This window comes from Cheilinus undulatus, linkage group 7 (genome assembly GCF_018320785.1).
Source record: "Cheilinus undulatus linkage group 7, ASM1832078v1, whole genome shotgun sequence".
NCBI classification, from domain to species: domain Eukaryota; kingdom Metazoa; phylum Chordata; class Actinopteri; order Labriformes; family Labridae; genus Cheilinus; species Cheilinus undulatus.
Genome location: NC_054871.1, coordinates 26,241,136 through 26,266,920, shown reverse-complemented (window position 1 = coordinate 26,266,920; position 25,785 = coordinate 26,241,136). Strand labels below are relative to the sequence as shown.

General features: G+C 39.3%; 1 protein-coding gene across 1 annotated transcript in view; it reads left to right on the top strand.

Annotated features, from left to right (window-relative positions):
• The first annotated feature begins 19,888 nt into the window (after positions 1–19,888).
• Positions 19,889–25,785, top strand: part of fbn2b (fibrillin 2b) — a 102,117-nt gene continuing 96,220 nt past the window's right edge. The window contains exons 1-2 of the mRNA XM_041791265.1: positions 19,889–20,006; positions 24,312–24,636. Coding sequence (XP_041647199.1) covers positions 24,458–24,636 — 179 coding nt within the window. The 5' untranslated portion in view covers positions 19,889–20,006; positions 24,312–24,457. The remainder of the gene's footprint in view (positions 20,007–24,311; positions 24,637–25,785) is intronic.

Below are 25,785 nucleotides of genomic sequence, written 5' to 3'. Positions count from 1 at the left end.
ATGACAGCTGATGGAATCAGCTTTGGAGCTACAGTGCAACACAGATAGAAAAACAGGGTGAAACTGGCAGTTGTGTGAGTGGATGTTCATCGGAGACATGCTTTACTTCTTATGACCTCATTTTTACTTAGAAAGCACAAGACATAACAACATTAAATCTTATGAAATCATACAGGCAATTTTAAGAGCCTGTCTCACATGCTTTAACTGTCTACAATAAATTGTGTCAGCAACTTTAGGCTCTTTATCTCCATTGAACTCCTCCAAACATTTTTATTGATGCATTAAATTGGACACCATGCATAAAATATAATGTATCAAGTATATCAAATGTTGGGTAAAAAGAGCACATACAGCAGTAAAAACTAAATGTTGTCCCCAACTTATGATCACATGTAAGGTCAGGGGGTTCAGTAGGATGCAGGTCAAGTGTATTTCTTTAAGAAACTGAAGAACAAATTAGATATTTTTGTCTGTTTTCACATTAATATATTGAGCAACACTTGATCAACTAAAGTTTGCACCAAGTCCTTTACAGTAACACGACCCCATGCCAGAAACAGCCACTTCACAGGCTACTTTTGACAAGGGGGCATGACTCACTTTTCCTGGAAGATCTTGCAGATGTTGTCTTACAATAAAACAAATGTTTAAAACTGAGTTATGTTATCACTATGTTTTCTCTGAGCTCTGGTGAGTCCTCCAGTTTTCCTTTCAAAGATTCTCGTAATTGTAGGAAATTAATAACAGGGTTAACAGGTTACTCCAGGGTATAACTATATGACTCAAAAGGCCAATTACTACATTTCCTCATAACTAAGTAGTTTGGGATATTTTATGGTTATTATGTATTACAGTGATTTCCTTATGTGTTTAAGCATTTGGTGCATTTCCACCAGGCAGCTTGGTTTGATTCAGACCATTCTCAAGTGCTTTTGCAACTGTAAACCCTGACAGATCATGCTTGCATTTTCAAAACGAACTGCAGTGTTTCAGGCTTCACTCTTTAGCATCAGGTATAGGGTCATCTCCAACAAGTGTTATGGTTCGATTGTATCCTGCATTTTATGCATTTATTCATATTCCGCATAAAAACTAAAGGTGTTTTCACACCTGAGAGTCCAGACCATTGTATATATGTATTTAGTTCGGATGGTTTTGGTTTCACATTGAAATTATTGCAAATGGACGAACAGACTACATAAAAATCCTACGTGTTATCGCCATCAGCCATGTGGGTTGGGTGTCTATAGTTTACATTGATGTGTTAGTTTGCTGGCAAGAGTCCGACGTAAGCACATTGAATAACATGCATAGCTTGTATGTAGAAAAAATTGTAATTTCCACCATTGTAGTATTGTTGATTTACTAATAACATCGCCAACTTGTAGGGCAGTACATATGGCTTGCATGAGTTCGCCTTATGAACTTGCACATTAGATGACAACTTTATTGTCAGAGACAGGAAAGGAGAAGATAGTCTACAATCTTGCGAGCCACGGCAACTCTGACTCTGGAGAGAAGATGAAGATGCTATTTTACAAAGCATCGTGCACCTTCATATACTGCTGCCACAGTTTATCTTCAGGTGGCATTGCTCTCCCATCCTCTTGTATCCGGTCTCTTTCATTCTCTCAGAAAAAAGTTGTTAAGTTTCTGTATTTTTATGTGCTTTTTCTAGTTGGCCCCTAATAACATCTTCCACTTCTCCCCATGTGGTTCAGTGGCTCATTTTGTTTTGGTGTTGACTTTCCTTTCTCTGGTTCTCATGCTGTAATTTTCTGTCATTGATACAAAGGCCCAAAGCATTTCAAATAATGTTTTCACACTGGACATGAACCAGACCATGGCTCAGTTTGGTCAGCATGGAGACCACTTAATTTGGTCAGACCAAGGTCTGGCTGTTTGGTCCGGAGTAGGGTCCAGGGAAGACTTCATACCTGTCATTAAGGTTCAGATCAAACTGAAAAGTCAGAAAGTCTGGACCAAATGACGTAGGTGTGAAAGCACCCTAACATGTTCTGTCCTATTTCTTTGGCACCCGTCTGTAGGGGTGCCAAACGTAGCAATCTGACCCTAATGGATGGAGCTGGATGCATCAGACAAACTAGAGTTCAACGATTGGTCAAGAAAACTGCCACTTTCTGTCTTGTGAACATGAAGTTGCACTCCTCATCCGAGCTCTTAAGTAAGATTTCAAAAACTTTCCTGTATTTGCCAGCTGCTTTTCTCCTTGCAGCCTATAATGTTCTCTAAAATGCAGGTCGTCTTCTTCTTCTGATAAAGTCACATGCAAGGAATAAAATACACAAAGTGCTGGATCTCCTCTATCTGTCTCCTTTGTTTACTGTCTTGCTGTTGTTCTTTAAATTTATAGGCAAGCTGTACTAAGTCTTGCTGATACACATAGCTTATGTGGAAATTGCCATCCAACATGCCAAGTGAGGGTAGGGTGTCGCTGGAAATGCAAGAAATGTTGTTGTTTACCGTACTGTACGCAACCAAACTGGAGGAGACACAGCTAGGCATGCGTGGTACTCCAACAGAATGATGTGTTTTTGGGACCTTTCCAACTTTTAACAGTGGAAAGCAAATAATTGCATGCAGTTTTAAACCAGACTGAACAGAACCACTTGGTGGAAATGTAATTTTTGAGGTCATCGGATCTGTAGGCCAACAAAAGCTTCCACTGAAAAATAAAAGTAGGCTTGAAAGTACAGTTCAAAACATGGATACAGAATGATCCATCTCCACCTTTTAATTTTTGACATAAATATAAGTCTTCTGAAACATACAACTGCAGTCCTACTGTTTGTACTTATGCATTGGGCATATTAAGACTCCCCTGGAATGGAAAAGACAAGTTTATGGCACGCTAAAGTAAAAACATTTAGTAAGAGGGAAAGGAAAGAGATATCAAAGTTATTACACTCTGGTTCTGCTTGATAGATTGCCCCAGAACCCAGACACCATTTCCTTTAACACTGCTGCCCATCCCCCTCTTCATCAGTGAGCCAGAGGGGGAGACGAAGGGCTAGGCTTCATTTTTCACCCTTTTCCTTTAAACTTGGTGGCATAAGTCATTTTGGAGGACCACACCCAGAATGGACCACATAGGCTGGGCTTAGGAGAACATTTTTGGAGGGTGTTGTTATAAATGACAATATAATACATTACTTGAGGTTATTGAATAGCTTTACAGAGAGTCTTCCACATTCTCCCAGGCAAATGTAGTCACATGTCTTGAACCAGTGAGTTATTTTAAATGTCTTATTTGATTGGTTACTGTTGTCCTCACCCCTACATCTCTTCTCTAGTAAATCTTTTTTGTCAGGTCTTCTCTTTGCCTGGACCATGTTCACATACACCAGTTTTAGGTGACATCATGCTCAGGGTGGGAAGTTAGAGCACCGAATAGAGAAGTCTGTGTGAAAATGGATACTTATGGGATGGGTAATAATGTTGTTCTCAAAACTTCTACTGGTAGTGAAGCTTACTGTTTCCATACAGGTAACAGTATGTCAGAGGCAAGATGAAACAGTACAGGTACTGTGCTTTTTAAAGTAAAAGCATGGTTAAGCATTTCTTTGGAGGAACTCCCTTCGTTTGTACAGAATACTTTTATTGAGATTTTCTCCTGGCCCGGTTCCACTATACACTAAATCAAGTAATTTGTAGGAAGATTTATTGTAGAGGGGTCTAGCTGCAGACCGTACATTTCAGATGGCCCCTCTTGCAGAACATTAATCCGGGACGTCACACCCATCAGAACAGATATACACACAAAAACGTCAAAAATAAAATTTGATTAAACTTTTGGTTAGGTCAGTCAAACTTAACTTTTAAATGTCAAAACCACTTGCCATAATCCACACTATGCATTAACAATGCATCTTCATTTGCTCACCTGTTATGCAAACAGTAGTCCATTTAATGCCAATCACTCTGAGTGAGGCTGGATGGACATGCCTTCCTTTGCTAGAAGTATACAGCAAATCACGTCAGTTGACAGGATGGTCCTCAGTTACTGACAGTAAGCTTTGCATCCACACAACCAATCTAATACAGAAGAAGGGATCCCAGATCCCTGTGTATGCAGTCTGTGCTCTAGCTATCAAATCTTTTTAACTGATGAGCGTCAACACTAAGCATTAACAATTACCACTTCTGTAGTAGTTTCATCCAGTGTTTGGAAACTCTACTAAACACCAGTTTAACCATTGTCAGTGAAGACAGAGTCATAGTAAGGTGCATCTCATTTGCTGTAAACTTGTCCACATTAACATAATGGTGAAAACTAAAAATAATATAAAATAAAACCATTCAGTGTCTTCTATTGCTACACAAGAACTACAAATTATACTAACATATCCTTAAAATACCCTCTGATATGTATTTCCTAACATTTCTGTGATAACAAGTTACTCAACATTGTTTGTCTGATTCCTCTCAGTTGATGGCAATGGATTATCCTCAGCATGCCCTGTCCATCTGAGCTTTTTGCTGCTAAAACTTCTAAAATAATCCCCAACAAAACAAAGCCAGCCCACGGAAGTTAGATAAACCAACCCATGAACGGTAAGAAAACTGACTCCTGAGAGTGACTTACTCCACTAGGCAACATAACTTTGTATCTGAGTGCCCAAAATGGATATAAATCTTTGTTGATGTATTATCTAAATGGGGTATATTAGTACATCTTGTCACGAGCCTGTCACAGAATATAAGAATCATTGGCTCACTAGCATTAAAATTTCTTGAAAAGGTCCTGCTGCTTTTACACTTAACTTTAATTTAAAAATTTAATAAAGGATGCTGGAAAAAATTCCAGGTAACATAAGGACCATACAAATAAACAGCTCAAAAATGCAAAAATTCCTATATTCAATATATAGAAGTGGAAGACAAAATGAGGTTTTTTGCCTCTTTTCTTTTGTCTGTGCTGGGCACATGAGGTACTTGGCTCACCTGTTTGTGTTATGGATTGGTCAAAGGAGTCATTTCAGTGAGCTGAGTGATCTGAAGCATTTATCATCTGGATGTCTGAGGTAAAATGACAATATGTTGTTACATGTTTCATTGGCTTAAAGTCCTGTTAGTATGGAAACAACTCTGTGCATAAGTGCATTTACATTTATGTCAGGCTGTCTGCTCCCTCTCTGACCAGGCTACATAATATCAGATTAAAGACAAAAAAGCTATGTAGATGTCAGAAGAGGACAAACATCATGTGGTGTCGGAGAGGAGGACATTTTTGCTCCTATGTCTGCTTTAAAACTCTGCAAGTAGTGTTTTGATTGGCCGGATGTGTGCTCATGGAGAGTGAAACTTTGAACAAATGATGTTGCTGGTGTGAAAGCTTACATTGACTTGCTATGTTCTGAAAGTTATTTCGCATGAATTGTTTGCACGAAAAATGGCTTTGCGTGTAAGGACCTTTAGGATATGTTCACACTGCAGGCCTTAATGCTCAATTCTGATCTTTTTTCCCAGATCTGATTTTTTTGTTTGTCTGTTCACACTGCAGTCAACTTCCAAAAGATCAGATACAAATCTAAATTTAGAACCACATTCAAAAGTGATGATTCTGATTCAGAGAAGTCAGATTCAATGTATGTTCAATGTAGTGTTCACACTGTCAGAAAACAATCAGATAGTCACATGTGAGCAAAAAAACAGACTCAGGTCACTTGAACACAGTAGTGATGTGAATTTCAGCTCTTTTCGGTGATCCGGCTCATTTGGTCCGGCTCAGCAAAAAGAGCCAGCTCCTTTGGCTCCAATCCAGCTCTTCATTCAGATAGTGGTTTGGCTCCATTTGAGCTGCCAATTTAATCAATTTTATGACATATGATTGGTATTTGGGCAGGTATTTTACTCCAAATATGCTGAATTTTTTTAATTGATGAAAATAACATGTCATTTTTCAAATCTACAGTCTGCCTAAAACACCTTGTGTGTCTGATGAAATCTGCTCACTGTCTGGGATGTATAACACAACTGACAAAAAACAATGCTACACCATTAAACATGAGTCCTCAATGCAGACACACACAATCTATATACAATTGATAATACTACTAATGATAATAGTTATGAAAATATAACATAGCTCTCTAACAAGATCTGGCCCTTGTCTTTCACATAAAAGAGCAAGCTCTTTGAACCAATTCGTTCATGAACGACCCATCACTAGAATGTAGCTTTTAAATGAGAAATTCTGTAGCGTTCAGAGCAAGTTTAAGGCGTATTTGTCTGCTGCTGTAAGATAACTAACTGATGACCACATCAGGATAATTAATGGTTTCTTGAACTGAATTGAACTTCTTATCAAAAATTCTACCATAAATGTAGTGAACTTACCTCAATAACTTTACCGACAGTGTTGGGTAGTGTTACTTTTGAAACTAACTAGTTAGATTACTGCGTTACATATTTAGAAAAGTAATTTGTTACGTTACTGCGTTACCTACCTCTACAACTAATGCGTTAGAGTACTTTTGCGTTACTTAATATTAAAATCCTTTAGCTACTCGTTCCACTCTGCGGTTGTAAAAATGACAGATAACGACCACACGTCTGCATTTAAATGTGCAGACCCTAATGCCAATGTACAGCATAATTTACACCTTATAATCTGTATCTCTGCAGCCTGATAACACCGCTAACAGACAGGAAAACCTTTACATCTCCTTAACATGCTCACAATCAGACAACAAGCTGAGCAGAGGCAGACAGAATCACTCAAATGCTGTGTGTAATAACAGCATGTAATTAGAACAGCTGATCAATGAAAACGAACAGAGCTTTTAAACTTACGTTTCACCATGATGGTATTCTTGTCCCTTTCATCCAAAAATCCATCCTAATGGGGATAATTCCACAGTGGCCTGCTGTCCTCTCTGTAATCTCACTTTCTCAACAAGCTAACAATGCGCATGTGATGGCACAGAATGTATACCTTCTGCTTGCACGTGCCAACATGACTACAGGAAGAGAGAAGGACAAACATAGTAGATGCTTCAAGGAGCTTCTTTTTTTCCTTCCTCTCTTTTTGAAGCCAAGGAAGAGAGAGGAAATGTGGGATTTTTCTTTCAGTAACCGATTACTTTTATGAAAATGTAACTTATAACGGGATTATTTGAATTGTAAAACTAACGCGTAACATTACTCGTTACTCCAAAAAAGTAATCTGAGTACTCTTAATGAATTACTTTGTAATGCGTTACCCCCAACACTGTTTACCGATCTAGTCTTAAACAAAGCAGATATCCTTTTTAATGTGTTATTTCTTTTTTACAGCACAGGTTGTTGACTAAAACAAAATAATAACTATGTTGTAATAAATAGAGTCCCTGGTCTGTCACTCAGTAACTTTAACAAGCATAGGAATAGGAACAGGAATACTACAGCACTGCGTCGCACCCCCTCCACAGTCAATCTGACAGTTGTAGCAAGAAATGACCTCACCTTGTCCAAGTCCCCGCTCCCCCAAGGTTTGAACAGGAAATAGGGAGAATACCACCCCCGCCTAGCTCCATGCACCCACTACAGCACTCCTAAAGAAAAAACTTTAACATTAGAAAAAAGTTAAATGAAAGACAGAAAAAATGTCATGTTAGTGGGTTTCAAACTCACAGTATGTGTAATATGAGCAAACATGGGGTAAACATTTAGTTCTCAACTGTTGTGTGTTTTCAGTCAGTGAATTCCTGCCGTTGTTTGGATTCCTGTGAGAGCGAATGTTTTATGCTCCTTTGAAAATACAATGGACGTCGTGCACATCTGAAAGCCATTAGCCTCTCAAACTGTTAGCAAGCAGTCTGAGGATTCTTTCCGCTCTCTTGGACTCTTGCTGCATTTCTCCCTTAGCCTCCTTTCTCTTTTCATTTCTTTCTTTATTTTTTTTCCAGGGGGCCCCAACCTCTCTCTGTCTTTTGCACTGACAGGGGTTATGGAATTCCAAAACTCCTATCCAGGAAGTCCATGGCCCACTTTAACTGAAGTCTCACAAACATCAGGGTCTCTCCATCCCTCTCCTGGCTGTGTGTTTTAACAGTCACATAGTCGATGACAAACAAGCTGTGCAGAGTTACACTGCTCTACACCACAGGGGAACAACATCACGTGTACACCCGCCTCTTCCTCTCCTGGTTCCCACAAAGCAGAAGGGGGGACATGTGAGGCAGGTCTTGCCTCCTCCTACTCCTCATCATCCTTTGCAGCCTCACCTTGCACAAAATGGACCAATGTGTTTGTATGCTGTTTTATGAGATCACATATTGTCATCCCCCCTTGAACACTGCCATTCTTTGTCTCCGCTTGTGTTATACTTTGAAGTTCGACATTCCTCTCCCACTGCATCACCAGGGCACACAGCTGCACAAGGCCAGGTCTTTACACAGGCAGGCAGGCTGAGTTTAAGGTGAGGCAAGAGATGTCTACCTTGGATGTTGTGATGGAAAAAATGGGCAGAGAAGTGGGGGACAAGCTTCAGAGAAGGAGAGAAGATAGGTATGACAAGAGGAGAAGGGAAGGAAATAAGGCAAGGCCAAAAAAGGAGGTTATGGATTGTCAAATTCTTGCAGTGTTAAGCTCGCGTGAGCGTCCGTTGTGTTTTTATTTGTGTCTTAATTTTTGTGGTGCAGTGATCATATTTCCATCCACCCAGGGAAAAAAACATCGGCAGACCACAGGATTCCCCAGCTGGGATCATCCCTAGATCCAGTCACACTCCACCCTAACCTGACAGGCTCCAACCGCAAACCCCAAGACCATGATGACACCATGAAGCCAGCCTCTGATCCTCAGCCCCTCCTTGACGCACACACCTCCATGTTCCCATGACCTTAAGGTTAAACTCTGCCAAAACATACTACAAGCCCCAGAGCAACAATGTTTACAGTCATTGTGGAAAATGGGAACTGTGACAGTTTGTGATGTACATTTGAAGCCCCAGTGAGCCTCATCATTGCCTCACCATTGCCTCATTTGACCGTCTTAGCTTACATAAAATGAAAAGAAATCCTTTAAACAATCCCCTGTTTATCTTTTATCTCTGCACTTTCAAACAAGCATTAACTGAACTTTAGAGCTTTCTCTCTTGACTTCAACACGTCATTTTTCTCCTCGGTCCACGTCTCAGATGTCCTTTGACGGCTCACCATCGAGAAAAACTCGAGCCTGAGGCTCCAGCATCATTTCCTTGGTGTGCATCCAACCTCCTCACCTGCATAAAACTTGTGATTTCCAAGAAGTCCATATGGAATATCTTGCTCCAGACCTGAGGCAAGGCGTTGAAGAGTTACTGCACATTTGAGCACCTTATAAAAGTAAGAGTAGTCTGTGCATTTTACATCTTTTTTAGAGCATTCAGCCTTTAGGTCAAAATAAAACCATCTTTAGACAATCCTATACAGCAAGAATAATGAGCCTTAGTTGTGTTATATTTTACATTTTGTTACCCCTAAGAGACATATGCAGCTACAGTGCCTATAAAAGGTATTCACCGCCTTGGGTGTTTTACCCTTTTATTGATTTTATAAATCAATCATGGTCAATATAATTTGGCTTTTTTGCCCCCCCCAAAAAAAAACAAAACAAAACAAAAAAAACTCTTTAATGTCAAATTGAAAATTCTGTAAAGTCATGTAAATTAAATGAAAATATGTAACATAAAAAACAAACTACATGAATATTCACCCCCTTCAAATCAGTATTTAGAAGATGCATCTTGAAACTGAATCTGACAGGTCTCAATCAGCCTTGCACATCTGGCTGCTGCAATTTTACATCATTCTTTACAAAGCTGCTCAAGCTCTGTCGGGTTGCACAGGATCAGGCATGAACAGTCCTTTTCAAGTCCAGCCCCAAATTCTCTATTGGACTAAGGTTTGGCCTTTGACTCAGCTCCTCCAGAACATTCAGCTTGTTGTCTTTTAACCATTTCTGTGCAGCTTTTGCTGTATGCTTTAGGTCATTAGCCATGTTTACATGGACCATTTGTAATCAGAACAGTTCTCTGATCTGAATAAAAATGTCTCATATAAACACTTGATTTGGAATAAAATCCTCAGATTCAGCTCATTCGGAAAGAAATTTCATTCCGATTAGGATGGGTGGTTTATGCTGATAGTTGTTTGGATCAGCTTCCGTGAAAACACTCAATCTGATCATCTTTCCTTGTTTGGGGGGATTTTTGTTTTACTGCACATGTCAGCCCCATGAACAGAACAGACAGAAACATGGCAGGAGCAAAACAAAACTGATCTGTTGCTGAGATAACTTTTTTGAATTTAAGCTTTAAAAGATCTCAGAATTGTTGATCAGATAGCATAAGGTACAAAATAGTAGAACAATCCATTATTTTGTGCGAGCAGGAGTTCAAACAAAAGAGCGTGTGCTGGCGGTTTATTTAAAACAAAGGCAAAAAGAATTCCTTCTTCTACGGCAAATTTTCGGTAGGGTTGACTGGGACGATGCTTCACATGTCAGAGCAGTTTTATTTAGATCAAATATATGATGCTTGAACATGCCTATCTGAATTGAATCACATCTTTTGCGTCCATGTGAATAATCAGAATAAATTCAATGGGATTGTGAGAAAGATATTCATGTAATCGCAGCTATTGTTCTGCTTGAAAATAAGTCTCCCAAGTCGTACTTCTCTTGCAGACTTAACAAGATTGTTCTGCAGGATTTTCCTATATTTTTCAGCATTTACTTTACCCTCTACTTTGACAAACCTTTCAGGCCGAATGCCGAGAAGCATACCTACAGCATGATGCTGCCACAGCTGTGCTTCACAGTGGGGATGGTGTGTTTGTGGTCATGTGGTGTTTGGTTTCTGCCAAGCATAGCGTCTTGTCTTATTGGCCAAAAATCACCATTTTTGGTCTCATCAGACCAAAGAACTTTCTTCCACTTGACCACAAAGTTTCCCACATGGCTTCTCTCGAACTCTGGTTGAGATTTTATATGAGTTTTCTTCAACAGTGGCTTTCTCTTTGCCACAAAACTTTGATTGGAGAAGAACCTGGGCAACAGTTGTATGCAGAGTCTCTCCCATCTCAGCTGCTGAAGCTTGGACTCCCTCACTGGTCTCCTTCTTGCACGGTCACTCAGTTTGGGGGGATGACCTGATTTAGGCAGATTTACACATGTGCTATTTCCCTTCCATTTCTTGATGATGGATTTAACAGAACTATGGGGGATTTGTATCCATCCCTTGATGTATACTTTGCAATAACCTTTTCTCTGAGTTGCTTGCAGTGTTCTTTTGACTTCATGATGTAATGGTTGCCAAGAATACAAATAAACCAATGACTGGACCTTCCAGACACAGGTGTCTTTATACTACAATCACTTGAGACACATTCACTGGAGTCAGGTGATCCCCATTTCACTAATTGTGAGAACACTAGCACCAGTTGGCTAGACCTCTTTTGAATTAGGCCAGTCACTTTAAAGGGGATGAATATTTATGCAATAATTTATTTTAAATTACAGATATTTATGTAACTGACATTACTTTGTGGAAATCTGTTTTCACTCTGACTTTGAAGAGTTTTTTTGTCAAAAAAGCCAAGTTAAATTGCTCATGATAGATTTGTTAAATCAGTCAAAGGATCAAACATCCAAGGGTATGAATACTTTTTATAGCCACTGTATATAGAAAATCAACTTATAAAAACAAGTTCAAATCCATTAATATAAGCACCTCAGGCACTGTCCTGTCTCTGATCATCCACAAATGCACTGGTTCACCCCTATGAACAGCAGTACAGTATGACTAATTCTGGCCATGAATCTCTCCCTGCAGAGAGTCTGTCATGGAAGTTATCTGGCTCAGTGATGGCTCTCCTTGCTGGGCTAAAAAGAGCCCAAAAGCCTCCATCAGACTCGGGTGGTCTCCCATGGATCTTTCTTTTCATGCTGGGAGAGATCTGGTGTAAAAGTAGGAAAAAATATTCACCTCATCTTGGTTTGCTCACACGCAAAAACAGAGAGCTGAGTCATGACATTTCCACCTATCAATACACGATACTTTTGATCAAAGCAGACAAACATGGAGTCTGAGATGGGGTTTGGGTTTAAAGGGTGTGTTTCTATGTGTTCATGTGAGGACAATGTGATCCTCATCTGGTTTCTGTATTGACTTGTCATCTTTGATATCATGTGAGCAACAAGAGGGACCCCAAGCTCTGCAACAGAGAAACTACAGAGTCCAAACAATACTGATTATTCTGGGCTTGGCACATGTCGTAATAATAATGCAGTCTGGTCCATGCAAAACAAAAAGCTAACTATGTGTCCTATTAGGACCATTTATATTTCATATAATCCACTTTAAATATTAATCCAGGACAACTGATTTAATTTCACTAGGGGGAAATGACATCAAAAGAACACTCTGCTCTTAGATTGATTATGCAGCCCACTCTTGAAACCATCTGTATTTATGTTTGGTGGACAATGAATGTCAGCATGTCAGAGTTTATATATGTGCATAAATATGAATGTATTTGTGGGCTGCACAGAAAGAGATGGGAGACAAGTGAGTGGGGGAGAAAGTATTTCCCTGGACTCTGAAAATACAATACACACAGACATTGGTGTGTTTTTACTGTGGCTATGATCACTGCTTGGCAATGTGGTTTTGTTTAGAGGGGAGAGGGAGGGTCTGCCGGGAGAGAGAGAGAGAGAGAGGGAGAGAGAGAGAGACATACACACACTTAAAATGAGCTCAAACCTCCTATGGGTCTAATTCTTTGCTCCCATCTCTTCCAGCATTTCATGGTGTCAGTGTGTGACTGTGAAACTCCCCAAGAGCTTCTGCAGCACACTACAAATCAACCCGCATGTTGAGGGCTGCTCCTGCAGCCCGCTGCATGTTCCCCATTACAATGAATTCCCATGTTCAACAGAATGTAGTTAGAGGGGGGTGTGAATGTGCAGTGGGCTATAGCTTAGTGGTGTGGAAGCCAAGACAGTCTGGCGGCAGACCATTTATTTCTGAAGGCCACTCTCATAGACCGCTTATCTGAGACACCATATATCTCAGAACAGGAATACACACTAAAACTTTTGAAATAAAATAGGATTAAACTTCCATCTAAGGTAAGGGTAAGGGTTAAGGTAAAGATACTAAAATTCAATAGTCAAAGACCAGAACTACAAAACCTAATTAAAAAATATTTAATAAAGACAAGTAAACAGTCTGCTTGCAGGACAAAGCTATCACATTCTGACACAGCCAGCATAGCTAACATTGCTCCATTACCTGCTTAACCTATGTAGATAACAGAGCTACTTAGCTAATGTAGCTAAAGCTAGGCTCACAAAGCAGCTTTGTAAGCTACATAACTACTTTATCTGCATAGCTAAGTCAGACTTAGCTACATTTGCTAGAACTCATGTTGCCTAAGAAAACTTAGCTGTAGATAACTGAGCCACATAGCAACATGCTGACTTAGCTATATAGCTGACATAACTACATAGATGAAGCTAATCTCACAAAGCAGCTGCGTAAGCTACAGAGGTATGTTAACGACGTAGCTACATTAGCTTTAGCTATGTTTGCTAAGGCTCAGCTTGCCCAAGCTAGCTTAGCTAAAAATAGTGTAGCTATGCAGCTAATGTGGCTTCGTAGCTAATGAGGCTATATAGCTACATAGCTGACTTAGCTAAATAGCTAATGTAGCTAAAGCTAAGCTCACAAAGCAATTTTGTAAGCTACTTGGGTACATGATTTATGTAGTTACATTAGTTATAGCTATGTTTGCAAAAGTCCCTGTTGCTAAAGCTAACTTAGCTACATTAGTTTATGTAGTAACATTATTTACATAGCTATGTCAGATTTAGCGAAATCTTATGAAAGTAAGCCACATTTGTGTAACTACTTCTACAATGGGTCTCTACATAATTGAATTCCAGATTAGATCTCTGACCTTTTTATCTGTTTTATTTGTTAAATGTTTCTTTGTCTGTAAAGTTTGCAATGTGTTTATTTGAAGAATGTAAAGTGCCAGACTTTGTTTATAAATAACGTTTGTTAAAAAAATCTAAAACTGGAAATACAGCAAAAAATGGCACTTCTATTCTGAGCTATAAGGTGTCTCAGATAAACAGCCTGTGAGAGTGGTGGTCTGAAATGTATGGTCTGCAGCAAGACCCCTCTCATGGAAGCATGCTTGCATGTGTCTGTGTTCGTGAGTACAATGTTTCAGTGCTACATGTGGGAGAAATGGACATTTTCCCATTTGGTTTGTGGTTGTACCAAAGCTGAACACGCATTTATCATTAAAAACACAATAAGAAAATGTCTGTGCTCTCAACTGAATTTGAATACATCCCTTGCTGATTTAAGTTGATTTTACTTCATCCGCTCTGCAGACATCCAACTTCCTAATCATTCTTTCCTTTCAGTAAATTTAGATCGTGCCAGATCCTACAGAGACAAAAAGCATTGTGCACATGGTCCTAATTACCAAACTTTGTTAATCTTTGTCCTAAAAACGTGCAGAAGACATTACGTTACAGCATGTGAGTCATTTCAGGATTACCAGAGGATGTTGCAGTAAAAAGTATTTCCAGATAGTCTTCGGGTAAACATAATCCCCTATTGTGTAAAACTAAGTATTTATGACCCTTACAAACCTGTGTGAACACACAGAGGCACTGACTCAAGTGAAGTCAGAAGACCCTGTTTGTAGTTATCAGTGACAAACAAGATCTATTCATCCTGATAACCAGAGGCCTCTTCAGAGGCCCATTGCTTTGATGAGCCAGAACCTTTGAAAACTTCTTTGCTTCTGATTGTAGGAACATAGCTTTTCCTTTCTCTATCACATCAGGTTTGTTTTAAACTCTCATGGCTTGTTTCAAAGCCTGTGTACTAAAACACCTCCAGCACACTCAAACCACTATCTTTTATAACATTTTCCATTCTGAATGGACTCACTGGGTCCCCAAGGTTATAAGCAACATACTGACCTTATAATCACAAAATAATGGTATTGGATGCATCATCATGGACATCACTGGCAATGTGAGAAGCCTTGCAAATAGAGAGGATGAGCTAACAGCATTAGCCAGAAGTTAGAGGATTAGCCCCTTAACACCTATTGTCGCATATTTGATACATACTTTCATGATATATCTAATCAATATGCTCAATAAATTACACAAAAAAAATTCTGAATACAATCCAATAAATGAGAAAAATGCCATCAAGTGGATTATCAGTTACCAAAAACACCTAATTAAAGAAAGGAGATACTAAAAATATATTTGTTACATTTTATGGAAATTTGGATTTTTAAAAATTTCAGTCAAAAGTTAAATGAACATTTCAGTCCCAAAAAAAAAAAAAAAAAAAAAAAAAAAAAGAATTTTCTGGCTATTTGTGTTTTCAGGCTTTAAGGGGTTACGGTAGGTTATTTAAATCAGAGTTGGTTTTAGATGCGCTTTATGAACATATCAGGATGTACCAGACAACAGGAGGGCTGTCTATGTCTTTCAGTTTTCCTGGGTGGATCAGGATTACGCCAGGCAGAAAGGCAAGGGTCTTTCCATTCTTATTAACAACAGACTGTGCAATCCTGGTCAAATTACAAGAAAGGGACATACAGTGTTGGTTGCCCAGACATAGAAGTGGTTCCAATAGGACTCTAGTCATATTATCTGCCCTGAAGATCTCACATGCAGTTCTTGTGTCTATTTACCTCTCTCGGTCTGCCAACCCAAAAGTGGTGCGTAATATCAAAAACACCATCACTTCCAGACTTGAGACCAGCCTGAGTGCGCTCAACATGATCTTGGATGACCTCAACCACGTCACCATAGCTAAAACAAAACATCGAACTGAAATGTCCTCCAAAGCCATGGTGTAGTGCAGAGTACACACAGGTACTGATGCCCATCACTCAGTGGTGTGGGATGGCAAAGTAATGACCAACCTTGCTCTTTCACTTATAGGGTTTTTGCAGTCACATGATTCTGGTGATGCATGAATGTTAGTACCTTACTGTTTAAATGGACCTGAACGCTACAATTACCATCAGAAAAATTTTACAAAGTACAGTAATATATATTTTACATAAACAGTAATATCCCTACACTTTACAAAAGTGATTTTTACTGCAGCTTAACAGATTCACCTGGCATGGAAGAAATCAATATCACAATATGCTCAGTCCCGTAGATCTCCTAGTGTCTAGTGTGGTCTAGCCAGATGGAGGAAACCAAGAGTCTTGAGGAGTCTTTAACATTAACTCAGTCGGGAACACTCTTGTCATACATTTAATCATTTTATTGCATAATGGATGAACAGTTCTACTTAGCGGTGAAGGCTCTGCTCAAAAGATGCTCCCTGGCTTAGTCAAGCAGCATGCTTTGACTTTCCAGGGAGCGCAACGCTAGAAACCTCCATATGGATAGATACATTTATGACAATGCATATTTAATGCAATGAAATTCACAAGCCATTAATCCATCGTAGCATGAATCTGAATATGAGGATGCAAAAAGCTTCATGCTATAAAGGAGGAGGCTGGGGTGGAGGAGGTTAAATTTTGCCGGCAGCAGCAGCGTGGTGCATCAGCATTAGTGCAAGCAGGGATCTGTGAGAAGTGTGTCATATTTGAGTACACCACCATGTTTAGAGGAAGAGGTTTGATTGGCTGTGGGAGCTGGGAGGCGATAATTAGGACCAGCTGGCCATCAGCTGATCATGGCTGGGTGTATGACTTCAGTGTCCTGCATGAACAAACATCAAGCTTCATGGAAATCACTAATTTTCTGACGAACATGTTTTTTATTGAAACAGTGAGATGCCGTCAACAGAATAAACCTTGTGGGGTGAGCAACTGATGATGTGCCATTCATAGATGAGTAACGGTAGCTACCTTCCATTTGAGTGCCAGTGTTTTTTCCTCCATCCTTTGTTGTTATCTAAACCACATTTAAATGCCACAATGTTGCCATATGAAGAGCTGTTTGCAGTGTTGCCAGATTGGGCAGTTTTCTGCCCAGTTGGGTGGTTTTACACCCACTTGTGAGGGTAAAAATGGGCTTGGGCGGGTTGATATAATTTGGGCTGGTTTTCCTTAAGTTAGGCAGGGTTTTAACTACATCTTAACAGACTGGTTTACACTGTTTTGTTTAGTTAAGTAAAATGACAGGGCCATCGGGCCTTGTGTGTTTTTAAGTGTGTCTTCCTTGTCTGCAAGAGAACTAAACTCTCTGAAACAGATGAAGACGGCAAATTTTGTTGTTTTTGGTGTTGGCTACAGCCCACAGGAGCCTGCACTGAGTTAGCGAAAGCTTATACAAAGCTGGAAAACGTCCTGTTGTATAGGAAGAGTGGGGGTCCTGATAGAATAAACAAAAAGTTGAGCGCTTTAGTATTATACATTATAGCTGGCAAAACATTCTGGTGAGAGGAGTTATGAATTAGCCTCATGTTATTGTATTGCACACCCAACTGCCACATACGCTGATGTAGACAGCTGTTATGATCAGATGTTTCTGTGCTCTTCATCGGTGTGTTAAAGGAGCAACCCCCAGCATCTAAAGGTGAAATAATACAATCATGTCTGTCACCTGTAAATTTTAATAATTGTGATAAGTCTATTTATCTCTCTGAAAGTGCAGTGTGTGTATAACCCTAACCAGTTACTGTATCGATTATATGAAAAAAAAAAGATTAATTTTGTCACGTTCTTGAGCTTCGTAAGATCTGACGTTTTTTGAGGAATAGAGATGCAGGTGGTAGTCATGCACCTGAAATCAGTATGTTGGTTTACTGTTGTTACTTGTCATTATAGGAGTTGTTTTTGGTATACTTAAGCTGTCAGTGGATTTTTATGGAGTTTTGTATGTTTGTCAAAAGAAAAAGCACTAAATATTGATTACTGGGCTGGAAACAAGTTTGGGCTGGAAACTATCAGCTGTATCTGGCAACACTGGCTGTTTGGGCCAAACAAACAGGTCCATTTAGCCAAATGTTTAAAAAACAGATTTCCTGTCACAATGACAGAGGCTGGATGGACATCAACTGAGGACACATGGGTAAGATCAGAGTTTAATTGCTTAAGTGTGGCAAACTATACTGAACCAAACTGGACCGCTTTATGGAAACAGACCACACGTGACTTAGCTTGTCCAGGCTGTAGATGGAGGCTTGCCTGCTGCTGTTTCTCAGTGAGTTTTTTTAGAATTTTTTTTTTTTTTTTTGCCTGAATATTTCACTTTTTTCAGGGCAGAAAGTTACCTAAGAAAAAAGAATGCTTTTATTTTTGTACTTTGGACACTTAGTGAAGTCGTAAACCACTTGAAACTTAGCCTTTTTGGTAGTGCTTCTCTATGCAGAAATCACTTCTTGCCTTCTGACAGGAGTCCTCTGCATTACATCAGCTGCAATTGGATTGGACTCATTAAGGCCTTTTGTTGTTTGGTTGGGTAAAATATCAGGATAAGCAACTAGAGGCATTATTGGACAGGTCATACATTGTGCATCTCTAGGATTTTCTTTAGAATATCTAGAGAAGCAAATAGATCTGGCAGCGCTACTTTCTATCAGCTCGCTTCCCCCATTGTTTCACAATAATCCTTACTACTTGAAGTCAATGTGCAAATACAGAAGATCTCCTTTTAGGTGCAAGAGCAGTCACACAGGCCATTTATCCTTTGCTGGATGAGACACTAAAAACCTTAGGAGCTTAAATTAACCCCTACACTACTGCCACCCAGGGATTACTGAGTATTTGTGATTATGATGCTTAAGTTTTTAATTTTGCTTCAATTATTTCAGGGTGATAAGAAAGCTTAAGAAACATTTTGGATTGTAAAGCTCAGTTGATCCCAGTTTTACAGCTTTAGTTACAAAAGACAGGACAGATGTTGCTAGGTCACGGTCTTGAACCCTTAGTCCAACAAAAGCACAAATGTCCCGGGAAAAGTGCTGAATTACTTCAAAGAAATGAAAGACTTTTCTCGATGACTTTGATTGGCCATTAAAATATTTTTCATGGTTTGGTAAAAATGATTTCCTTTCATTTATCATCCTCAGTAAATACATTAACATACAATCCCTTTGTAACTAACACTTTTTCTTAAAAACAGGCACAACTACTTAACCTTTTTGTTTCAGTTTATTCAAGCCTTTTCTCAGGACCAACATGGTCTTGTCTTTGTTTAGAGTGCTGGTATCAGCTCAGTAGGTAGGAACACTTGTAGGATGTGCTCAGCTGTCCTCACCAATATACCACCCAGATGGCCACTCTCTCTATGTTAACTTCCTATCAGCACTTGTGGCAACAAAGCACAAGGATGTGTCAATCACAGTCAGCAGTGGGCTGCTGAGCCAGTGAATAGGAGGTGTATTTAAAAGCGTAAATGTGACACTTTGTGATAGGCTTAATGCCCTGCTGTGAACTAAATTTATAAAGCGGCTGCCTTTTTATATCTGTCACAGAAACATTTAAATTAAAATCTATTTTTGTTAATACTCCATTATGACCCTTTCACTGATCATTCATCATTCATTAATCATGTTACTTATCTTGCTGATCTGTCATTCCTATCTCTCCCCACACATGATGTGACAGTGATGGGAATGCAGATGCTGCTTTGCAACCATCAAAGATAATTCTCCCTGGTCAGCCTCTTATCTCACCATGTATAGCCTGAAGCAATGTGTTTTGCAGGGTGATGATAGTGAAGCCATGCTAGCCACAATGTGAGGGTTTGCAGCTTGGCCCCCTTGTTATAACAACTCTAGGAGTCTTGAGGAATGTGGGTTTGTCCTGCAGTCCGTTACTACCCCCTCTCTCTCTCGATCTGCCTCACTCTCTGTCCCCTCCCCTCTCCCAAACAGGGCATTTCCCTAACTTTTCTCTTTTTCTCACAAGGCTATAGTTCAATATTTCATTTTGGGGGCACATATCCTGTCTCAAATTCCGACTCTGGGCTGCTTGGCGCAAGGACACTTCAATTGTTGCAAGGTATTGTGCGCATTAGTCATCTCAATTAAGTTATCAATGGCTGTGATTGCGACTTTTGTTTCAGAAGCCTGTTGTTTCACGGGGAATTATCTATGCATGCATACCTGCTAAATAGACAGGGTTCGAATAACAAGATTAAGATGAAAAAAGGTGGATTAAGAAGTTGGGCACTTGTTTCTGGGGTGCGTAATAGTCGGAGGTGGCACTTTTTACCGGCTTTTTGAGAATATGCATGGAAAAATGAGGCGTACAAGCTAGTCACGTTTTACAGTTTGATTGCTCGCCCTGCTAAACTTATCATACAGTGCTTTTCCTGGCAAGGTAAAGTGGAATGAAAACGTGCTCTTAACTCTTTCTCCAGATGGGATTATCTTGAGTTTCAGCGAGCTGATGTTGCATTTTTCTCCATTCATAAAAGTTGCGGTGACGTGCAGAAATCGTTTCAGTGACTTTTATTGTGAAAAACCATAACTGTCTTTCTGCCAGCTTGCCATAGGCATTTCAATGCGTGCTTTATACGTTTTAACGTGGTTTTTGCAGCGTATAGGAAACTTTTATGGACTTAAGTGTGTCGCAGATCCTTAAAAAATTCACCTAACCGTCTCTTATTATACGGTTTTGCTGTCACGTTTTCGTCAACCACCGTGCAAAGTTTAGTGAAACGTTTGTGATGCTTGAAAGCACATGTTGCATACAGATGTTTCCATTGCTGAAGCAAGATGCATGCTTTACCTGGCTTTTTTGACAGCACAGTTGGAGATGAGATTAGCAACAGAAGAGTAATTGATCAGGCATTTCTTTTGTTCCACACCGATCCCGCCCCCATTCTCTCAGCAAGCTGCTAAAGACAATTTTTTTGTTAAGTTTAAGTGGAAAAGTTAAACTCTTTAATTACCGAGTCCCTAACACGCTTATTGCCACACTATGGAGAATCTCCGTCATAGCTCACAACTGCAGTTTAACAGACCACAACAAAGCAGCTTTGCCAGGCTCGGATAAACACATTTTTAAACTTTAATTTCTGTTTTTCTTTCAAAATTATAATGTGATTTATGGATCTATGGCATGCAGATCCTCTGCTGTTTTGCTTGAGTATTTACATGCTTAAAAAGAGATCACTTCTCATAATCTTCCATCATCTTCAAATCATATGAGCCAGTTTGGCAGCCACTGATTTCTTCTCTATGTCCATGACTATGCTGTGGTCACCCCCTGCATGGCTGCCAGGCTGGAGGCCGGGTCTGCTGAGGTTGTATATCACCAGAGGCCCATAGTTCACTCTCAAACCTGTGGTCTATAATGAAGTGAAGAAGAGAAAATAAACCTCAAGGCTTTCCAGTCTACTTAGACTCATGTTTTTCAATCTAATATACCATAATGTAGGACATGCCTCTAAGACTGTAGGCTATAGGGTTTAACAAATTTAATATAATCAGATTTCAGGGATACAGACTTCACAAATCATATAATGAAAAATAATAGAGGTAATTTAATTTTGTGCCTTCTGTGACTTATTGGTATCTGTTAATAATAAAATGACCCCACCCTTTTCTTTCACTGTTGTGACTGTGATGGAGAGGGGTTATTATGAGATGATGGATCAGCTTCACCTCATCATGAAATCCTCACCCTTGTACTTTCTACCTACATGCTCCAGTCTGTCTCTCTGGCTCCCTCTAGGCACAATGTGCAGCTTTAAGGCAGTGATCCTATAACCTCTAAAATTGGAGCAATCTTTATTTATGGCCCCCGGTCAAAGTCTGCATGCATGACCTCAGGAAGCTTTGTGGGGCATGAATATGCAGATTTTCCACAACTAAAGCCAGTGAAACATTGGAAAGTGTTGCCATTTGTATGGCAGATAAAGGTTTTTTTTGGGGTCTTTTTTTATAGTTTTTAAAACCACTGATTTTGGAAAACACTGTTGTTTAGAGTAGGGTTGAGGCCTGAATGTAACTGAACACATGGTGCTTACACACTGCCAGTTGTGTCACATAAAAAGAGATGTGTCATGCAAAGATGTTTCCTAGGAAAAATACCATCTCTGTTATTATGAATGACACATGACTTTAATTTTAAACGAATATTAAAAACTGTAAACATTTTATTTTCAGTAGCATTTGATCTTGGACTTGTTGAACTTCTCTCTATGACTCTGAAGCTAGTCAGTGCATATGTGCTGGTGTCTGTGGAGTAATAAACAACTTTTGAGACAGCTCTTAAGAGCAATATAGTGAAAACAGATTGCTGAAACACAGATTTTAGTGTGTCTTCTGTGTCCTTGAATGTTCTTCTTTTTTAAAAATTCCTAAAACATGTGTTTTCTCTTTTGTCAACATAACTCCAAAACATGACACAAACAAAAAAATTAAATTGGTGGACAATTTCATTGCAAACCATTTTACCAGAGAACTAACTGGCTCCATGATCACAATATTTTCATGGTTGGAAAATGTATGAGAATTTTTTTATAGAAGGGTAAAACTGATTGGACAGACTGACTGGGGGTAAAGTCTAATACAAAAATTGAAAGTATTTTGAGTATGTCCAGAACTATCAGTTTGAATAGTTAAAATAATGACTTGATAGAAATTGTAATGTCTAATCTTGTTTTAGGCAGATTTGTGTAACAACTGTAATATTTATGTAAAAATAAGTCAATTAATCCTAATAGCTAGTATAGGCTATTATGTTCAAAACAGATAGAGAATGCTAAGCGTTAGCTCAAGTTTACGGCTAAACTATTTACATTTAAAGCTTGACACAAGAAAGATGGGGAAGTTAAGCTAGAATCTTTAAAGGTTGATTGTACATAGCAAGCAATAGTGCAAGTTAACGGATCAACAGCTGAAATATTTACATTTAAAGCTTGACACAAGAAAGATGAGGAATGTAAACTAGCACAGTCTGCACGCTAAAGGTTAGGGTACACTGCTAGGAGTAGGATAATGGACAAACAGCTTTACATTTTAAAAGGTGACAGAAGAAATATAAGGAAGAAGCCAGCATCTGTAATGGTTGACATGCGAAGCTAGCAAAAACAAAAGTGAATGGATAAACAGCTTAAGTATTTACATTTAAAGCTTGATGCAAGAAAGATACATTGGTAAAGCTAGGACAGGCAGTAATGGTTGATGTATGTAGCTGGCAATAGCAAGAGTTAATGGAGACGCAGCTGAAATATTTAAATTTAAAGCTTGATAAATGGAGGATGAGGAAGTTCAGGTAGATTAGGCTGTAATGGTTGATTACATATAGCAATAACAACAGCTAATGACTTTTTAAATATTAACAATTAAAATATAATAAATAAAAATATGAGGAAGTTAAGCAAGCCAAGGCTGCAATGGTTGAAGTACGTAGCTATCAAAAGTGATAGTGGATAAACAGCTGAAGTATTAACATGTTAGCTTGACCCAAAAAAGATGAAGAAGTCAAGCTAGCATATGCTGTGATGGTTGACACAGATAGCAAGAAATAGCTTAAGTTAAGCTAGCATTCACTAAAATGCATGGAATTTTAAGTAGTTTGCCAGCACTTAAAATTGGTGAGTGAAGTGACAAAATAGTTAGATTCAATAAGAAAGCTTTTTGAAATAGTTAGCTAGCATACGCTTAAATAGAAATGCATTAGCTATTTCTTAAGATAGGCTTCTGGATAAATCTAAGAATTATCTCTAAGCAAAAAGAGTAATGGTTGGCACTTTATAAAGGTAAGCTGGCAGAACTGTAAATACACGGCTATAAAGCTGAACGTCTAAAGTGGGCCAAAGTTACAGTTAAATTAGTCAGCAAGTGCTTAACGTAACAGATAAACTGTTGAATTAACAAGATAAAGAGTTAACATGTTAAAGCATAGACAAAAGCACAAATTGTGGACCAATCAGCTTATGCGACCTTCTTGTGGTTGAAAGAATTAAATAGTAAGCTAAAAATAATAAATAACAATTCAAGCAGTTAAACGGATAATCTGTTTTGTATGATGGAGTTTAGCAATAGCTAAGGGTATCCAATAAAAGAGATGTACAGCTTTTAGCATACAAAGCAATGAGGTTAACTTGGAGGTTTAGCCTTGACCAAAGCCACTCAGAGATGGTTTGAAGGGAAACACTGCAATAAGACCCCTGAAAGTAACTAATTCTTGTGTTAGCTGCTGCTAATGAAATATTATAAATAACATGATGATGAGCTGATGAGTCAGGATATCTTAAGTGTCATATGATCTAATTTAAACTGCTCTTCAGTAATTCTGATTCATAATGGTATGCTTCAAGTGTTTCTTTCATCTTATTTCTTTCCTGTCCAGCCTCTACTCTGGAGTGCTCCCCAGGACTTGGTCAGGATCCAGGTCTAGATCCCTCTTCTCACCCTGGGTTCATACAAAGAATATTGAACCAGAGAGTGAGTGTTAAAACGGAAGTGATTTGGTTGGAGGGATAGCCAGACCTACCAATGGGATCAGGGAAGCTGGCCCAGGTGCTGCTGGGATGGGCAGCGGTGTGCCTCTCAGCTGTCCATGTATACGGTGCTCAAACTGGGGATGGACCGTACCAAGCTAGCCGATTCACCGGCACTGTGGACCAGAGAGAGGTGCAGCGGGTCCGACGTCGTGGCCAGGAGACACTAAGAGGGTAAGAAAAATGTGTCTTTGTTTCGGTGCATGATTTGGTATCTATTTTATTTATTCTGTCAGGTTTTAAATGTAGAAAATTGCATTAAGTTTGGTTTTGCATACACAACTCAGATCATTTGTGTCTGGAGATGGTTTAAAATATAAATGTCTTTCCCCTCTCTGCTTTCCTGGCAGCCCTCTTTCAACTGCTGTGTTCTCTGGGCTGAGGCCAAGTGCGCCTTATACCAAATTATGCTGCTGAATACTACCACATTGTTTTCTCAAAAACAGCACATGTTCGACCTTAACAGGCTGCTTGCTACACTGAAATCCCAAGTGTATTTACAGCAAATTGACATTTTCATGGGAAAGGAAGAAAAAAAGCTCTGCTTTCTATACATCTCATGATGAGATGATGACTGAAAAGCATGACCCAAATTCCCCTGACTGTATTAGTTAAGCTCGAGAAAGTAGTTCAGGACTGCTGTGGGCAGATTGCTGGCCCCTGTGTGTGGGTAAATATGAGCTTACATGTAAGCATGTGTGTGTTTTATAAGGTGTCCATTTAAGTGTATGTATAGAGGAATTATCCAGTGAAGTGAACCACAGGGATCACATCACCTCTCACCAGCTGTAAGTGACCCACCCCCTCTCCCCTGCTCTCTCCTTTCAGGTCCAACTTTGTTACTGAAAATGCCATGAATCTGGGTGTGGGGTGTATGTTAATGCAGCTAGGAGTTTTCACTGTATATTTCAGTGCTTTTTGAAAAACAAAGGATGTTTTGTTGAGGCTAGTTTTCATGTCAGCATCAGTTATTCCAATCAGGGTCCCATCTGTCCCAACTTAGGGTTCCCCCAGTGCCAAGCCACAGGAAATGAGGTATTCGTATCACCGGAGGGGGGTATGAAAAGGGGCATTTATTTCACCGCTGTAGGTGACAAAGCTGCTGAAGGAATAACAGAGCTGGAAAGGTCAAAAAAGAATAAGATAATGAAGAAATGCCCAGCAGAAATGAGACTCAGTGAATTGTATTCACTTGTGGCTTATTAATCGTACAGGATAAAGTTCCCACTGCGCCTGTGTGATTTCTCCTAAAACATAGCCAATGAAAACTCCTGCTGCATGACTTAAATAAATATTGCCTGTGTTGTCACATATATATGGAAA